This window comes from Aethalodelphis obliquidens, unplaced genomic scaffold (assembly GCF_003676395.1).
Source record: "Aethalodelphis obliquidens isolate GAN/ISIS:26980383/991018 unplaced genomic scaffold, ASM367639v1 scaffold44, whole genome shotgun sequence".
NCBI lineage: Eukaryota > Metazoa > Chordata > Mammalia > Artiodactyla > Delphinidae > Aethalodelphis > Aethalodelphis obliquidens.
The window spans coordinates 15749199-15768914 of record NW_020837988.1 but is presented as its reverse complement, the minus strand read 5'-3'; the positions used below and the strand labels follow the sequence as shown (position 1 = coordinate 15768914).

At 36.6% G+C, this 19716-nt stretch overlaps 1 protein-coding gene across 1 annotated transcript; it reads left to right on the top strand.

The window, feature by feature from the left end:
- The first annotated feature begins 206 nt into the window (after positions 1 to 206).
- EFCAB13 (EF-hand calcium binding domain 13) lies at positions 207 to 18311 on the top strand. The gene is made up of 6 exons (XM_027081379.1): positions 207 to 219; positions 983 to 1120; positions 9415 to 9558; positions 16311 to 16415; positions 16721 to 16774; positions 17437 to 18311. Exons 1-6 carry the CDS (start codon positions 207 to 209, stop codon positions 17571 to 17573), a joined length of 591 nt encoding a protein of 196 aa, XP_026937180.1. The 3' UTR covers positions 17574 to 18311.
- Positions 18312 to 19716: the final 1405 nt, after the last annotated feature.

Sequence of the window (19716 nt, the reverse complement as noted above, 5' to 3'; positions counted from 1 at the left end):
AACTTCCTTAATCCATATAATTTATAAGTAATTTCTTTTAAGAAAGTTTTCAGTGCAGTAAAAATTTATCAGTTTAAATTTAATGGAGGGAATACTGCCCAAATTTGTGAAGCATACGTTCTAAAGTATTGTAAAAAGACATGTAGCCTAGCTGTTTTCAAGTAATAATTTATATTTACAGAAGTTAAACTAAGATAAATTTACTGATGACTGAGCCATGTATTGTTACAAAAGCTTATTCCAATTTATCATTTGAGAGTGAAGGTTTTCTACTTCTGTTTCTGCTACTAAGAAACAGACTGCTAGGGAATTTTAAATTGTTAGAGAATTAAATGGGGGAAATTATATAATATTTTTGATCCTATGTATTTTTAGTTGTGGTATTGTTAGTGCAATTAAATTGGCACTTCCTTAGATACAAATGCTATAGGAGAGTGGAATAATATATTTCATACTCTGATTTTATAACTTATTTTCTTTTTTTAATTTTTAAAATATTTTTATTTTATTTATTTATTTTTGACTGTGTTGGGTCTTTGTTGCTGCATGTGGGCTTTCTCCATTTGTGGTGAGCAGGGGCTACTCTTCGTTGTGGTGCACGGGCTTCTCACTACGGTGGCTTCTCTTATTGTGGAGCACGGGCTCTAGGTACATGGGGTTCAGTAGTTGTGGCTTGCAGGCACTACAGTGCAGGCTCAGTAGTTGTGGCTCATGGACTTAGTTGCTCCATGGCATGTGGGATCTTCCTGGACCAGGGATCGAACCTGTGTCCCCTGCATTTGCAGGCAGATTCTTATCCACTGCGCCACCAGGGAAGCCCTTAATTTTCATATTATTAAAGATTCTGGTAATGCTTCTCACATATAACATTTCTGAAGTTTTTAATATTTTGTTAGTGTGTTAGAACTAAAATTCGTCTTACTATTGGTGTTTTGCTTTTGACTTATATTTAATGCTTATTAGCATACTGCTTTATTTTCAGCATTGACTGATGTCATCAAAGCTATTGATAAAGATGAAAATATTGATTATGGGGATCTGAATACTTGTCTTCAAAATTTTGGAGTTTACCTTTCTAAGCCAGAATTTCAGAAGATCACAGAGTTGACTGAAGCTGGCGGTAAGTGATATATTTTCAGGAAAATTGGGTTGATGCATGTGAAAAGATGATCAGTTTGCTATTCTTTTCCTCAGAATGATGACTTTATAATCTTTGTTAGAAAAAGAGTCCATTAAAATTAAGCCAATACTGAAAAGTACAAAAATACTCAAAAGTACAGCAAGACACTCAAAATCTCATTGTCCAGAAATAAGCAGTCTTAATAGTCTTTTCACACCTTTTTTTCCTAGGCAAAAATGCAAACAAAAAGAAAGTAGGGTTTGTGATTTTGCTTTCTGATTGACAGAAGTTAGGACAAAAGGTATTAAGTGGGACAAAGAAGGACTGTTTATTATGTCAAAGCTGACAATTCACAATAAAGGTACCAATTTTTTTAGGTGCCCGTAGAACATAGCAGCAACTTTCCTAAAGAGAAAGGGTGAGCGTAAGGTAGAGGGGTGGGTGAAGTTATAGATGAAATAATAATGGCCATAAGTTGATAATATTTGCAACTAGGGAGAGTACATGAGTGTGCATTGCCATATACTTTCTTTTTAAAAAATTAATTTATTTTATTTATTTATTTTTTTGGCTGTGTTGGGTCTTCATTGCTGCACGCAGGCTTTCTCTAGTTGTGGCGAGCAGGGGCTACTCTTTGTTGCAGTGCATGGGCTTCTCATTGTGGTGGTTTCTCTTGTTGTGGAGCACAGGCTCTAGGCGCATGGGCTTCAGTAGTTGTGGCACATGGCCTCAGTAGTTGTGGTATGCAGGCTCTAGAGCACAGGCTCAGTACTTGTGGCACATGGACTTAGTTGCTCCGTGGCATGTGGGATCTTCCCAGACCAGGGCTCGAACCCGTGTCCCCTGCATTGGCAGGTGGGTTCTTAACCACTGCGCCACCAGGGAAGTCCACCATATACTTTCTATTTTGTATATATTTACAATTTTTCGTAATAAAAAGTAGGGGTGTGTGTGTGTGTGTGTGTGTGTGTGTGTGTGGTGTTGAAGGAGACGAGCTTTCCTGGATGTCAAGTCTCATTATAAAGCTATAGTAATTTAAACAGTGTGAGAATGGCACAGGGATAGAGAAATTGACCAATAGGACAAGATAAGGAACTTCCAAATCTATCTACACATATATGGCAACATATATAATGAGGTGTTAGATCACAGCAGGGAAGAGAAGCACCACTTAATAAATGGTGCTGGAATAATTATTCAAATGAAAAAAATGGAATTGGATCCTTATCTATATACCATATTCAGTAATAATTTCCAGATGTGAACAGTAAAAGTTTTAGGAAAAAAAGAAGAAAATTTTTCTGACTTAGAGTTAGGAGGGATTTTTTAAAAAATACAAAATCACTAAGCAGAAGAGAAAAGATTGATAAATTTGGTTACATAAAATTAAGAACTTCTCTTTAATAAAACATAATACAAGGAGAACAAGCCACAAACTGAGTAAAGATTATTTGCAACACTTATAACAGCAAAGGATTGTTGTAGAGAATATATAGGAAACCCCTATAAATTAACAACCCAATAGAAAAATGGCTAAATTTCAAGAACAGTCATTTCCAGGTGAAGAAACACAAATTGCTAATAATCATATGAAAAGCTTCTCAATATCATTAGTAATCAGGGAAATGCAAAATTTAGGTCACAGTGAGATAACTTTTTATACGCACTAAACTGGTAAAAATTAAGCTGTCTGTTAATCTAAGTGTTGGTAAATATGGTGAAAGTGATAAAACAACTTTGAAAAACGTAGTATTTTGTAAGGTTTTCATATCCCTGTGGCTTAGAAAAATCCATTTTTAGCTATAAATTCAAGGAAATCTCTTGCACTGATTTACAAGGAGACATATTCAAGAATGTTCATGGCAACACTGATCTTAATAATAACAACAAAAAAAGAAACAACATGATCAGTGACAGAATGTATAAATTGTGGTATATACCTTTGTTGTATAATGGAATATTAATGGTGTACACATGAGTGAAAATGAACATAGCAATATAGCATATGGATGATTGTTGGATATATAATATTGAATGAAAAAAGCAAGTCTCAGATCGCTATAGTGTAACAAAAGCTTGAAAACAAAATTTAAAATAATTTATTTATCCAGTTACAAATTATATGTAAAAGAGCAAAAGATTGGTAAATTTTAAAAATTCAGTAATATTCTCTTTGTGGGGGAAGCAGGATAATGGAATGGGAAAAGCACAGAGGCAATGGTATTAATAATCTTCTTCAGCTGGGTGGTGGCTTCCCAGTGGTTTGGTGTATAATCACGCTTCATAACGATTATATGTTGCAAATATTTAGAAAGTTATATGTTCCTGTTAGGGAATGTAAATCTTAACTAACTCTATAATTCCCCCAGAATTTTTCAAGGTCTCTTTTTTTTTGTCTCCAAAAATTTGGCTAAGAATACAAAGTGATTTGGTGCTCTTTGAAGTAAACGCTCAAAGATTTTTAATATTGGGAATAGGAAGTATACTGTGCTGTATTTTTTACAGTGCATTAGAATTTTTTTTCTCAGTGGGGTAAGCAAAGGACTAGGGTTATCAAAAGCTCATTATATTTATATAAAACCTTTATATCTGGCCTTAGAAAATTCTTAGAAATATTTTATCCATTCTAACATTGGGATATTATGAAGAGTTATACATAATCAAGGAAAGCCATTGTCTAGGTATAAAATGACTATTAAGATGTTTAATGGTTTCAACAGTATACTAAAGATATCAATGTGAATGTTAGCCTGATGTAGAAGAAACAGAGAGTCAAGAGAGCTCACTTCTAATTCTTGATCTTGCATTTCCTACTGTGAACGTAGAAAAAAAAATCATATCACGTATGTGTTTTTTTAAAACATGTAAAATAACATACTAATTCTTTACCTACATTTTTTTATTTTGATGATGGCCATTCTGACTGGTGTGAGATGATATCTTATTGTAGTTTTTTTTTTTTAACATCTTTATTGGAGTATAATTGCTTTACAATGGTGTGTTAGTTTCTGCTTTATATTTACCTACATATTTTACTGAGTTGTTGCAAGACCAAGACAAGATAAGTTTAAAGTTAAAAATGTTGTACACTTGTGGCTAGAAGGATTTTGACAAATTTTCTTGGTATTTTCAGGGTTTAGCTTTTGCCTGTAAGTTGAATTGCTTTTCCCCCTTATACCTATATATCTTTAGTGGTTAGTATTAGCTGTTGGATATAATTATGTTATCTCCCTGAATATATAACTTATTTTATATAATTCAGTATTTATCATAATAATTTAATACTTGAAGATACTGAAGAAAATGTGTTCTTTTCCCTTCAGAAACAAAAAAAGTGAATTTTAAAGAATTCATTGATACTATGATGAGCAACACGGAACACTTCTCTGAAAAATTATGTTAGAACATCGTATCTTGTGCTTTTTGTGGACTAAATGGTTTGACAGAGTGTAGAAGAGTATAATGTATTAAAAGAGCTAGCCATCCTAAAGATCGTCAGGCAAATAAATGCCTGGCTTCGTGCTATGTTTGATCTTAATCTTCTCCATTACTGATTCCTAAATCTAGAACTTCCACATGCAAATGAATTGAAAGCTATCATAATCTTACTGTTCAACCTCATACTTTATTATAAAAAGCTAGAACCACATATATGAAATTCATATTTTGGGAAGGTTTAAAATGTTTTCTTACTTTGGGAAAGTGATGCCATCTAGTGACCATAGCTGAGTACTATAATGCAGAATTTCTGGTTTCAGCTATTCATATTTTTTTTCATCTTCCACTTTATTCAATAACATTTATTGAACCATTACTATGTACCAGATTATATGTTAAGCTGTGAGAGTGCTAAGGTGAAGAAGACAGTCTTTGTCACTAAGAAGCTCACTGTAAAAAAATGTAAGGTCATATATGTATATTGGAGTGAAATTAGTACTTTGAAGATTGGAGCTAAAAGTAGGAATGCGTTGTTTTGTGCCACATATTAGGTAATAGTGCACTTTAAGTAACAGCTATTTTTACCTTATATATCAATTTAATTTGTCTCCTATACAAGGAAACACAATTGATTAATTGGATGCAAGGATTATTTGCATTGTCAGGCACTTTTCCTAGGAATTTCAGTTTCATGGAGATAAAAAATTTTATTAGCACAGGGTTGTATAATATCTTATTCATATCTGTAGTTATATTTCCTTTCTCACTTCTTTTCTTCAAGTACTTTTTTAATTAAAGTAAATGCCAATAGAAAATAATTTTAATAAAACCATTTCAAGCACATCCAATGACTGGACATATATTTTTACATTGTGTACTCATTCAGATTTTATGTAAGCCACTTGATCATTCCATGTGGCTGTCATAGAATTTTAGTTTTTATTCTTTTATCTTGGTTTTTATTCATTTACTTTTATTTTTTGCTGTTTACAAGATAATGGCTATAATTCCTTGTGCTATACAATATATCTTTGTTGCTTATCTATTTTATACATACTAGTTTGTATCTCTTAATCCCATACAGCTGTCTTGTCCCATCCCCTCTTCCCTCTTGCCTCTCCCCACTGATAACCACTAGTTTGTTTTCTATAACTGTGAGTCTGGTTTTGTTCTTCTGTATACATTCATTTGTTTTATTTTTTCAGATTCCACACAAAAGTGATTTCATACAGTATTTGTTTTTCTCTGTCTGATTTATTTCACTAAGCATCATATTCTCTAGATCCATCCAAATTGCTGCAAATGGCAGAATTTTGTTCTTTTTTATGGCTGAGTAATATTCCATTTTGTGTGTGTGTGTGTGTGTGTGTGTGTGTGTGTGTGTGTGTGTGTGTGTACACACATACCGTTTCCTCTTTATCCATTTATTTGTTGATGGACACTTAGGTTGCTTTCATATCTTGGCTATTGTGAATAGTGCTGCTATGAACATTGGGGTGCATCTATATTTTGAAATTAGTGTTTTCTGTTTTTCCAAATATATACCTAGGAGTGAAATTGCTGGACATATGGTAGTTCTATTTTAGCTTTTTTAGGAACCTCCATGCTGTTTTCCTCAGTGGCTGCAACAAATTACATCCCCACCAACAGTGTACAAGTGTTCCCATTTCTCTGTATCCTTGCCGATATTTGTTATTTGTGGACTTTTTGATGATAGCCATTCTGACAGGTGTGAGGTGATATCTCACTGTGGTTTTGATTTGCATTTCTTTAATAATTAGTGATGTTGAGCTTCTTTTCACGTGCCTTTTAGCCATCTGTATGTCTTCTTTGGAAAAACCTCTATCCAGGGCTTCTGCCCAATTTTTGATTAGGTTGTTTTAAACTGGTAGTCATTTAAGTTCAAATACATTCTAAAAGGTCTACAGTTTTTACTCACCTCCCCCACATTTTGTGTTTTTGATGTCATATTTTGCATCTTCATGTTTATCTCTCAACTGTTTATTGTACTTACAGTTGCTATTACATTTTTTTCCAGGTGGTATTCTTCTGTATCACTTTAGTCTGCCAGTCATTCCTTCTAGTATTTTTTTTATTTCAACTATTGAATTCTTCATTTCTGATTAAGTCTTTTTTATATTTTCAGTTCCTTGTTAAAATTTTCACTGTTCATCTATTCTTTTCCCTAATTCAGTTAACATTTTTATTACCAATGCTTTGAATTCTTTATCTGGTAAATTGTTTATTTGTTTCATTATTAATTTTTTTCAGGGGTTTTCTTTGGCTCTTTCAATTGAGAGCAATTCCTCTGCCTTTTCATTTTGCTTAACTTTCTCTGCCTCTGTTTAGGTAAAACAGTTACCTACTGTGGTCTTGAAGGGGTTTTCTTATGTGGGGGCATCCCTATACAGACAGGGTGTGCACAATACCTTTGGTGGGAGAGCTGGATTTGGCATGGACACAGGTCACATCTTTTCTCAGAGTGTGCTGGCAGCTATCACCTGGTAGGGGTGGGGCTAGAGATGGAGGGGCTAGAGATGGAGTGAGGTGTGAGGTAGGACTTCTCTGCTCAGTGGCCATCCCTGCCCTATCAGGGTGGGGTTTGATCCCAAGTTGCTGAAGCAGAAGCCCTGAGGGTTGGGCCAGGCCTGGCTCTGTTCCCTTTAAGTGTGTGCTTTCCCTTCTTCCTGCTCCGGGACCCTTGCCTGAAAGGGGAGGAGAGCTGAAGCAAGTGGAGTCCATGCAGGTTCTCGGCTTGTATCGATCTCAGACAGAGGTCTGAGGTATCTCCAATATGCTGCCTGTGCAGGGGCCAGCAATTGTTTCCGTCACTCCACTCAGATGCAGTATTGGGTGCAAGTCTACTTTGTCCTTCACATCCAATCACTGCCCCCAGCCTCCACTGCCCCCACCCTGTTGTGGAGCCACACCACAGGGCAGGCGGGGCCTGTGTGGACTCTCAGGGTGTATTGGGGGTGAGCTGTGGTAGAGTGGCCACCCTCAAAGAACTGGACTGTTCCTGATGTGTTGCTTGCGTAAGCACCAGCAAATATTATATTTATTGATATTCTTAATTTAGTATTAGAATATGTTTTATTTTTGAGGTTGAAGGGGAATCTGGCTATTCTCAGTCTACCATATTGCCAGTTCTCTCTTTAAAAGCACTCATTCAGGTTTTTGACCTTGCCACTTCATACTAGCTTTTTACGAAAAGTTAAATCTCATCTTATTAAATCCAATGGTCAATTTTCTGTCTTCATCTTGTTTACCTCTAGCAGGTTTTAATATGTTTCTTCTTAAAAATTTCTCTTCTTCTGTCTTCTGTGACACTGTAGTCTCCTAATGTCCCTCTCATCTTATTGGCTCTTCCTTTAAAAAAAAAAAGAGATATAATTGACATTGTGTAAGTTTAAGGTGTGCAATCTGTTGATTTGATACACTTATACATTGCAGTATGATTACCACCGTAGTGTTTAACTAACACCTCCATCACATCACATAAATATTATTTCTTTTTTGTGGTGAGAACATTTAAGATTTAGTCTCTTAGCAACTTTCAAGTGTATAATACAGTATTAACTATAATCACAATGCTGTGCATTAGATCCCCAGGGCTCATTAATCTTCTAATTGCAAGTTAGTATCCTTTGACCAACATCTCCCCAGTTCCCCCACTCCCCAACCCCTGGTAACCACCATTCTATTCTCTGTTTCTATGAGTTCTGCTTTTTTAGATTCCACATATAAGTGAGACCTTATAGTATTTGTCTTTCTCTGTCTGACTTATCTCACTTAAAGTAATACCCTCAAGTCCGCAAATGGCAGAATTTCCTTCTTTCTCGTGGCTAAATAATATCCCATTGTATATATACCTCTTCCTTTTTGGTCTTGTTTGCTGGCTGCTTCTTTTCTGGATGACTTTTAAATATTAGTGTGATCCCAGATTCCATTCTGAGTCCCATTCTCTAAGGCTTTTCCTGAGTGATCTTATTGCTTTAAAATAATATCTGTATCCTTTTGACGCCCTATTTATTTATCTCAAACTTAATGTGTATGAAAAAGAATTCTTATTCTTTCCCTGGTCTTCCCTATATCAGCTGTTGATACCACTCTCCACCCAGTTGCTCAGGTCTCAAACCTATAAGTTCTTCATGGCCCCCGCCCCCTTAGACTGTTATTCAATTCATCATTAAATACTCTCAGCTTCATGCTCAAAATGTATCCTGTATTTGTCCACTTCTCCTTATCTCTATCACTTTCACCCTTGTTGAAACCACTATCATTTTTTTGTGTGTGAGCTACTACAATAGCTTCCTAACTGCTTGATCTTCAGAAAGTTCGTTGTCTACATTGCAACAGAGTGATCTTTTATACTTTTGTAATATGATAACTTCACTCCCCTGTTACAACTTTCCAAAGGTTTTCTATTGAAATTTTAATCAAACAAAATTTCCTTCCATGGTCTGCAGTGGTATATTAAAGAGGAAGTAGTTATCCAGGAAAGAATTTTTTGGGGAATAGCAAAAGCTATTTAATTCATGGTTTTATCAGTTGGACATGTTTGTGAATTCAGCCTTTTGTAAATCTATAGTTCAATGAAAGTTATTCTTTATAATGATTATTTAGGGGTGCAGACATTATAAGTTCTTGAAATATTTTATAATCTTCAAAGATATACTTAATTTTGTGTTATTTTATTCTGCTTTAATATTTGAAAATTGGCAATTAATTTATACTGTATTTGTTATTCTTCTTAACCATAAAAATCTCAATTCCTAACTATTCCAGATAATAGTTTGCTGTATTAACTTCTTGGACAAGTATGTTGTAAAACTTGTGTTTTATGTACCCTTTAGTATTGCCTGATGCTATTGAAAACCTCCACAACCTTAGCAAAGAGAAGATGAGTGCTCCTGACCTGTGGAATACTCTGTCTAGTTTGAAAAGTAATTTAAAAAAAGATGAATTCCTAGCTGCACTGAAATTAGCAACAGTTGATGGTGAGTATTCCAAATACTAAAATTAAAAGATATATGGTTTTATCTTCTGTCAATCTTTATTTGTCCTTGTATCTGATTGATATGCCAATATATACATTTAGGAAATATAAAGAAGGCTCAGATTGTTTGTCCTATAGAAAAATATTAATATCTAATATATTATTACTCTACACTGATCAAATACGTATTGACTGTAACTGGATGAGGCCAGCAAGTTTGGCTTCTTGCTGATTGAAAGGCCAATACTCAAGAGACAAGTGTTGGTGGAAAAGGAAAAGTTGTTTTATTTGGGAGGCCAGCAACCTGGGAATATGGTGGACCAATGTCCTAGGACCATCTCCAAGTTGTTGGTTAGGAGACAAAGGTTTTACAATCAGTGTGGGGGAGGGGGCTGCAGGGTGTGTGAATGGCTTGTGCACAATCTCGCATTGGTCGGTATCAAGGTAAAGTTTCAGGCAACACCAATCCTCTGGCTTTAATTGGTTTGGGTTCTATGTGCTTGCATAGCAGTTTTCATCTGAGGGGTGTCTGCTTCCTGTAAAAACAACTGAGGAATATGTGTTAGGCCTTTATCAATATCTTCAGGGAACTGGGAGTTCAGTGACTCTGCTATGTGGCTGGTTTGTAGTCTAAATTATTACCAGTTTCCTGACCCAACAGATAGCTATTCTTTGTTTTTACATCTTCACATTTCATATTCATTAACTTTTTTTTAACATCTTTATTGGAGTATAATTGCTTTACATTGTTGTGTTAGTTTCTGCTGTGTAACAAAGTGAATCAGCAATACGTATACTTATATCCCCATATCCCTTCCCTCTTGCATCTCCCTCCCACCCTCCCTATCGCACCCCTCTAGGTAGACACAAAGCACCGTGCTGATCTCCCTGTGCTATGCAGCTGCTTCCCACTAGCTATCTGTTTTACATTTGATAGTGTATATATGACCATGCCACTCTCTCACTTTGTCCTAGCTTACCCTTCCCCCTCCCGGTGTCCTTAAGTCCATTCTCTACATCTGCCTCTTTATTCCTATCCTGCCCCTACGTTCTTCAGAACCATTTTTTTTTTAGATTCCATATATATGTGTTAGCATATGGTATTTACTTTTCTCTTTGTGACTTACTTCGCTCTGTATGACAGATTCTAGGTCCATTCACCTCACTACAAATAACTCAATTTTGAGTTATTTTGAGTCAGTTTTACTTCTTCTCTTACGATTTGAATTCCTTTTATTTCTTTTTCTTCTCTGATTGCTGTGGCTAACACTTCCAAAACTATGTTGAATAATAGTGGTAGAGTGGGCAGCCTTGTCTTGTTCCTGATCTTAGAGGAAATGGTTTCAGTTTTTCACCATTGAGAATGATGTTGGCTGTGGGTTTGTCATATATGGCCTGTATTATGTTGATGTAAGTTCCCTCTATGCCTACTTTCTGGAGAGTTTTTATCATAAATAGGTGTTGAATTTTGTCAAAAGCTTTTTCTGCATCTATTGAGATGATCATATGGTTTTTCTCCTTCAGTTTGTTAATATGGTGTATCACATTGATTGATTTGCATATATTGAAGAATTCTTGCATTCCTGGGATAAACCCCACTTGATCATGGTGTATGATCCTTTTAATGTGCTGTTGGATTCTGTTTGCTAGTATTTTGTTGAGGATTTTTGCATCTATGTTCATCAGTGATATTAGCCTGTATTTTTCTTTTTTGTGACATCTTTGTCTGGTTTTGGTATCGGAGTGATGGTGGCCTCATAGAATGAGTTTGGGAATATTCCTCCCTCTGTTATATTTTGGAAGAGTTTGAGAAGGATGAGTGTTAGCTCTTCTCTAAATGTTTGATAGAATTCGGCTGTGAAGCCATCTGGTCCTGGGCTTTTGTTTGTTAGAAGATTTTTAATCACAGTTTCAATTTCAGTGCTTGTGATTGGTCTGTTTCCATTTTCTATTTATTCCTGGTTCGGTCTCGGAAGGTTGTGCTTTTCTAAGAATTTGTCCATTTCTTCCAGGTTGTCCATTTTATTGGCATGTAGTTGCTTGTAGTAATCTCTCATGATCCTTCGTATTTCTGCAGTGTCAGTTGTTACTTCTCCTTTTTCATTTCTAATTCTGTTGATTTGAGTCTTCTCCCTTTTTTTCGTGATGAGTCTGGCTAATGGTTTATCAATTTTATCTTCTCAAAGAACCAGCTTTTAGTTTTATTGATCTTTGCTATCATTTCCTGCATTTCTTTTTCATTTATTTCTGATCCAACCTTTATGATTTCTTTCCTTCTACTAACTTTGGGTTTTTTTTGTTCTTTTTCTCTAATTGCTTTAGGTGTAAGGTTAGGTTGTTTATTTGAGATTTTTCTTGTTTCTTGAGGTAAGATTGTATTCCTGTAAACTTCCCTCTTAGAACTGCTTTTGCTGCATCCCATAGGTTTCGGGCCATCCTGTTTTAATTGTCATTTGTTTCTAGGTATTTTTTGATTTCCTCTTTGATTTCTTCAGTGATCTCTTGGTTATTTAGTAGTGTATTGTTTAGCCTCCATGTGTTTGTATTTTTTGCAGTTTTTTTGCTGTAATTAATATCTAGACCCATAGTGTTGTGGTCGGAAAAGACACTTGATACGATTTCAATTTTCTTAAATTTACCAAGGCTTGATTTGTGACCCAAATCACAAATCTGTCCTGGAGAATGTTCCAGGAGTACTTGAGAAGAAAGTGTATTCTGTTGTTTTTAGATGGAATGTCCTATAAATATCAATTAAGTCCATCTTGTTTAATGTGTCATTTAAAGCTTGTGTTTCCTTATTTATTTTCATTTTTGTTGTTTTGTCCACTGGTGAAAGTGGGGTGTTAAAGTCCCCTACTGCTATTGTGTTATTGTTGATTTCCCCTTTTATGGCTGTTAGCATTTGCCTTATGTGTTGAGGTGCTCGTATGTTGGGTGCATAAATATTTACAATTGTTATATCTTCTTCTTGGATTGATCCTTTGATCATTATGTAGTGTCCTTCTTTGTCTCGTCAGTCTTTATTTTAAAGTCTATTTTATCTGATATGAGAATTGCTACTCCAGGTTTCTTTTGATTTCTATTTGCATGGAATATCTTTTTCCATCCCCTCACTTTCAGTCTGTATGTGTCCCTAGGTCTGAAGTCGGTCTCTTGTAGACAGCATATATATGGGTCTTGTTTTTGTATCCATTCAGCCAGTCTATGTCTTTTGGTTGGAACATTTAATCCATTTACATTTAAGGTAATTATCGATATGTATGTTCCTGTTACCGTTTTCTTAATTGTTTTGGGTTTGTTATTGTAGGTCTTTTCCTTCTCTTGTGTTGCTGCACAGAGAAGTTCCTTTAGCATTTGTTGTAAAGCTGGTTTGGTGGTGCTGAATTCTCTTAGCTTTTGCTTGACTGTAAAGATTTTAATTTCTCCATCGAATCTGAATGAGATCCTTGCTGGGTAGAGTAATCTTGGTTGTAGGTTTTTCCCTTTCATCACTTTAAATATGTCCTGCTACTCCCTCCTGGCTTGCAAAGTTTCTGCTGAAAGAGCAGCTGTTAACCTTATGGGGATTCCCTTGTATGTTATTTGTTGCTTTTCCCTTGCTGCTTTTAATATTTTTTCTTTGTGTTTAATTTTTGATAGTTTGATTAATATGTCTTGGCTTGTTTCTCCTTGGATTTATCCTGTATGGGACTCTCTGTGCTTCCTGGACTTTATTCACTATTTCCTTTCCCATATTAGGGAAATTTTCAACTATAATCTCTTCAAATATTTTCTCAGTCCCTTTCTTTTTCTCTTCTTCTTTTGGGACCCCTATAATTTGAATGTTGGTGCATTTAATGTTGTCCCAGAGGTCTCTGAGGCTGTCTTCAATTCTTTTCATTCTTTTTTCTTTATTCTGCTCTGTGGTAGTTATTTCCACTATTTTATCTTCCAGGTCACTTATCCGTTCTTCTGCCTCAGTTATTCTGCTATTGATTCCTTCTAGAGAATTTTTAATATCATTTATTGTGTTGTTCATCAATGTTTTTTTGCTCTTTAGTTCTTCTAGGTCCTTATTAAACTTTTCTTGTGTTTTCTCCATTCTATTTCCAAGATTTTGGATCATCTTTACTACCATTTCTCTGAATTCTTTTTCAAGTAGACTGCCTATTTCCTCTTCATTTGTTTGGTCTGGGTTTTTACCTTGCTTCTTCATCTGCTGTGTATTTCTCTGTCTTCTCACTTTGCTTAACTTACTGTGTTTGGGGTCTGCTTTTTTCAGGCTGCAGGGTCGTAGTTCCCATTGTTTTGCCCCCAGTGGGTAATGTTGGTTCAGTAGGTTGTGTAGGCTTCCTGGTGGAGGGGACTGGTGCCTGTGTTCTGCTGGATGAGTCTGGATCTTGTCTTTTTGGTGAGCAGGACCACGTCTGGTGATGTGTTTTGGCGTGTCCTTTACCTTATTATGATTTTAGGCAGCCTCTCTGCTATTGGGTGGGTTTGTGTTCCTGTCTTGCTAGTTGTTTGGCATGGAGTGTCCTGCACTGGAGCGTGCTGGTTGTTGAGTAGAGCTGGGTCTTAGTGTTGAAACAGAGATCTCTGGGAGAGCTCTCACCGATTGATATTACGTGGGGCCAGTTGGTCTCTGGTGGTCCAATGTCCTGAATTCGGCTCTCTCACCTCAGAGGCTCAGGCCTGACAGCCGGCCGGAGCACCATGACCCTCTCAGCCACACAGCTCAGAAGAAAAGGAAGAAAAAAAGAAAGAAAGAAAAATAAAATAAAAAGTTATTAAAATAGGGCTTCTCTAGTGGCACAGTGGTTGAGAGTCCGCCTGCCGATGCAGGGGACACGGGCTCATGCCCCTGTCCAGGAAGATCCCACATGCCGCGGAGCGGCTAGGCCCGTGAGCCATGTCCACTGAGCCTGCGCGTCCGGAGCCTGTGCTCCGCAACGGGAGAGGCCACAACAGTGAGAGGCCCGTGTACCGCAAAAAAAAAAAAAAAAAAAAAAAAAGACGGGAATTCCCTGTAATGCTGCCAGGAGTTTCAGTGCAGAGGAAGACTGTGAGTAATAGGACAAACTCCTGAAATGACCAAGTCAATAAGTGACAGTAAAAAGAAAGCCATAAATCTCAAAAGAGGAAAGGTTTGAGTATTGTTGGAAAGCAGCAATTGGAATCTAGGAGAATGCCAAGCCAAAGGCAATGGAATATAGAATAATGAGTAGCTTTCTCTAAAAATAAATAAATAAATAAAATTTTTAAATTTAAAAAAAATAATAGAAAAGTCTATTAGGAGGAGGCGAAGTTCAGTTAAGAAAGAAGGTAAGAGTCTTCAAGGAGACTGATGATACAGAGAAATTCAAAGAGTCCAAGAGGGCACTATAGGAAGGGTGGAAAAGAAAGCTATCAATGGAAAGAAAATTTTGAGTAGTAAAACACAGAATAGATTAGAGAGAGCGTAGAAATTTTTGAGGTGCTTACATTTTAGAGAGTGGAAATGATACAAATAAAAGATATGGTTAGAATAATAACCTTGAGGCAGAAGACCCATGTCTGTCAAAAGCCTGATCAAGTTAGCAGACTGGTAAGATGCTCTGTGTGTCTGAAGAGCCATTCCTTTGTCTGGTTACAGGGGAATATTAGGACTCCTGTGGTCCAAGGCTTCACAAAAGTGTTCTGAAGCAGCTTGGGGAAAACAACCCTTGTGGACATTTCCTCCCAGGCCCTTGTGCAGAAGCTCGCTAACTCCCCAGATACTCTCCTACCAATAGTAGCACTGCAGAGTTTTCTTTTGCAGGAACTGGAAATGATTAGGATGTCCAAATTGTCTGCCTAAACTGCATCTCTTTTTTTTTTCCTAGGTTTATTGAGCTGTAGTTGATATATAACATTGTTTAAGGTTAAGGTATACACTGTGATGATTTGATACATGTATTTTTACCACAATAAGGTTAGTTGACACATCCTTCACCTCACACAATTACCATTTTGTTGTTTTGTTGCTAAACTGTATCTTCAAACTAAAGAGAAGAGCCATGTAAAGGAAAGTTTACACATAGCCATCCTACAAGCAGATGGGGAAACAGTTGCAGGGGGCAAGGGTAAGTGGGGCTTTCCACCCTCATAACCAGGAACCAAAAAACAAATTAGTTACCAAACAAATTTGTTAGCTTTATGCCTTACCCATGCTTGTGATAGTTTGGTGATCCCTGTCTATTTCACTCTACCACTTTACATTAAAACACTAAAAATAAAAAATCTCTATGTGCTCGTTTTCCTGGGACACAAAAAAAGAGGCGAGCTTGGAAGACTGTATCTAACTTTCTAACTGCCCAAAAATATACTGGGTGGTGGTAGCTGCTAAGAACAGAGGACGACAAGGCCACGAAATTTTTGAGATGTGACAGAGAGCCAGGCTGGGTTAAGAAAGAAGGCCCTGGAGAAAAGCCCGGCGTAGTTCTATGATATGAGATTAAGCAGACTCTAAAAAAACCAAGATTTTAATGTGTGCACAGAATTATATTTTAATAGCAGTGTTTTCCTCATTGATGTATTCTCTCACTCTGATGAATGTTTCCATCTACTGACTCACAGCCTAACTTTGATCATCATTGTTTTCGCCAAAAAGCTCAAGATTACATCTTAGCAATAGCTTGCATTCTTGCCAGGTTTACTTCATTGCTTAATCAACAAATGCCATGCAGACATTTTTTTAATAATAAAGAATCATCGTTCTTCAAATTTTCAACCATTACCATGTTTTACTTTTTAAAGGTGAGAAGGTTGATACTAGTGACCTGGAAATTTTTCTGCAAAATATGGGGATAGAGCTCACAGAAGATAAAGGCATGGAATTACTGAACAATCTTCCAGTTGATGGTGAGCATTAAAAATATCACAGTGGGGTAAACAGTCACAGTGGCCTTCAAGGAAACTTGAGTATACGGACTTAGGTGACTAATACTCCCTATTTAAGGAATCTTTCATGCACCCCTTCCCCACCAAAATGATTTCACCAAATTGAGAGCTGTTTCTGTTCCTGAGTTTTATTCTTTTAAGTGAAATAATATAAATGTCTAGAATAAAACATTTAAGTATTTATGTTTCTAAAATTATGCATGTTTTATTCTATTTTAAAATATCTGCACTGCTGTCTGAGACTTGAATTTTTCCCTTTCTTGCAGCCAAAAGAAAGGTGTATATGAACAGATTGATGAAAGAATTGCAGTCTTTTAAAGGTGAGTGAGAAGTATGATGAAAAGGCAGTTAAAACTGAGGTCATGGAGCTTTGTTCTTGTTTTCAAAAACTTTCTATTTCACATATTTCAGATGATTAATCCCGCTGTCCCAATTATTCAGTATTTATTCTTTATAAGCTTTAGGTACTCTACAGTCACCAAAAATTGTTTAACTACAGTAAGCCCAAAAGCAGTGGTTCCCAAATAAAGTTGTACATCAGAGTCACTGGGAGGGGGGGCGGAATTTAGCATTCAGATTACTAGGCCCCTTTCAGTCAATTTCCAGAGATAGCACCTAGAAACATATGTTATTAAATGTATAGGATTATGATAGTGTAAATCCATGGATTGGATGGAAAGTTCTCCATTAATTTAGCAAGTTTCAAATCCTACTATGCAGACATACTTATAAAGGTTGATTTTAGTCTTTGCCATGACTTACCACATACCTCTAACCCCTCACTTTCGTCTCTTAAAAGTTTTCCAAGTCCCAGAGATCAGGGTTAGGAATTCCTGACTTAGACACCAAACCATATTTACTTGAACAGTTTGTTCTTTGCTCTTTATTCTCTATACAGTATTGATGCCTAGGCATGAGCTACAATGACCCACTCTTTACATCATTACAAATATTTCTCATATCTGCCCCTTTCTTTCCTAAGGGACAAAGGTATCTTTAGATAAGGTGGACACTTTCATTAAAAACATGGGAATTGACCTCAAGGAGAAAGAAATCCAGGAATTGAAGGACCACCTACCAGTTGATGGTGAGAGTTTTGAATATCAATATACCCCTTAGCAAAACTTTGCACATGAGGCCAGTATCAGGGCTGGAAAGACTAAAGATAGGATGTATATGAAAAGAAGAAAAAGAAAGAGTGAGGCCTTCAGCATAGCTGAAACCAAATAGCTATCACTTGAGAAGGATCACCAAGAATGCTACCCAATATAGATGGCAAGTGTCACTCTCCATAGGAAATGCCAAGGTCTAACGAGAATACTTAAGACTGTAATCTTTGGGTTTTGGGTTTTTTTTTTAAAGAATGTGGAGGATTTATTAGACTAGAGATTTTGCAGATTTCAGAGCATTAAGAACTCACAAAATCATATGATCCAGTGTCCCTACTGCTAATCCAGCATTAGATAGCAATGACCAACACTTATATAGTCCTGACATGTGCAAGGCACTGTTCTAAGCACTTTACGTATATAATCTTATTTAATCTTCCAAACAACTCTATAAGGTAAGTGCCATTTTAACCCTAAGTTTACATATCAGGAAATTAAGGCACAGAGAAAACAAGGAGCTTACCTAAAGTCAGAAAGCTAGTAAGTGGTGGACAGGCAATCTGGCTCCAGAAACTATCTCTTAACCACTGTGCTATACTGCCATGGACTACAGAATTAGTGAACTTAAGAAGATGTATAGTGAAGTTACCAACTGGATTAATTAAATTTGGCATATGTAAGACTGTTCTCATGCTAGTAGAACTGAGAAAATTTTATCAGGAAATTTTGAGGGACACTTGCCCCCTTTAGGAAGTAGTAAAGATGGAAAATTTACACAAGTCAATGAATCTGGGTTTTTCCAAATTAGTAGTACCTTCATTCTTTTTTCTTTCTTTTGTTTACTTAATTAAAGTTTCTTTAAATTCTGTGGTGCTTTACAATTTTCAGAAGTTTCACACACATGATTTCATATAATCTCACAAAAACCCTTTTCCCCCCACCCCTACAGTGCCCCTCCCCCATCCCTCTCCCCAGTACCTTTCATTCTTTCATTCTTAAAGATGTTAAAAAAAAGAAAGAAAAACTTTAATTGAATGCCTATGATGTGTCAGGCACTGTTCTAGGCCCTTGGGGCCTTTGCCTTAGTAAGAGGTAAGCAGTTTTTCCAAAAATGACATTATTTCTGATTTTTTAAACCCTTTCATAACTTTTTTTTTTTTTTTGCTATACGCGGGCCTCTCACTGTTGTGGCCTCTCCCGTTGCAGAGCACATGCTCCGGACGCGCAGGCTCAGTGGCCATGGCTCACGCGCCCAGCCACTCCGCGGCATGTGGGATCTTCCCGGACCGGGGCACGAACCCGTGTACCCTGCATCGACAGGCAGACTCTCAACCACTGCACCACCAGGGAAGCCCTATTTTTAACTTTTTGAGGACCTTCCATACTGTTTTTCATAGTAGCTGCACCAATTTACATTCCCACCAATAGGCACGAGTGTTCCCCTTTCCCTACATCCTGGCGGACACTTGTTATTTCTAGTCTTTTTGATAATAGTTTTTCTGACAAGTGTGAGGTGGTATCTCAGTGTGGTTTTGATTTGCATTTCCCTGATAATTAGAGATGTTGAACATCTTTTCATGTGCCTGCTGGCTGTGTGTATGTCTTCTTTGGAAAAATGTCTATTCAGGTCCTCTGCCCATTTTTTAATCAGGTTTTTTTTTTATATCGAGTTGTATGAGTTCTTTATATATTTTGGGGGGGTTTTGTTTTTTTAATGTAACTGCTTTTTTTCAACAAATAGCCCATACTTTTTATTTATTGATTATTTTTATTTATTTATTTATTTATTTTTGGCTGCACCGGGTGGTTTGCAGGACCTTAGTTCCCCGCCCAGGGATCGAACCCGTGCCCCCTGCATTGGGAGCATGGAGTCTTAACCACTGGACCACCAGGGAAGTCCCTCTTTATATATTTTGGATATCAACCCCTTACTGATATATCATTTGCAAATATCTTCTCCCATTCAGTAGGTTGCCTTTTCATTTTGTTGATGGCTTCTTTTGCTGTACAATACCATTTCAGTTTTATGTAGTTCCATTTTAATATTTTCGCTTTTGTTTCCCTTGCCTAAGGACACAGATCCAAAAAAAAAATTTCTAAGACCAATGTCGAAGAGCTTACTGCCTGTGTTTCATGGTTTCAGGCCTTATACT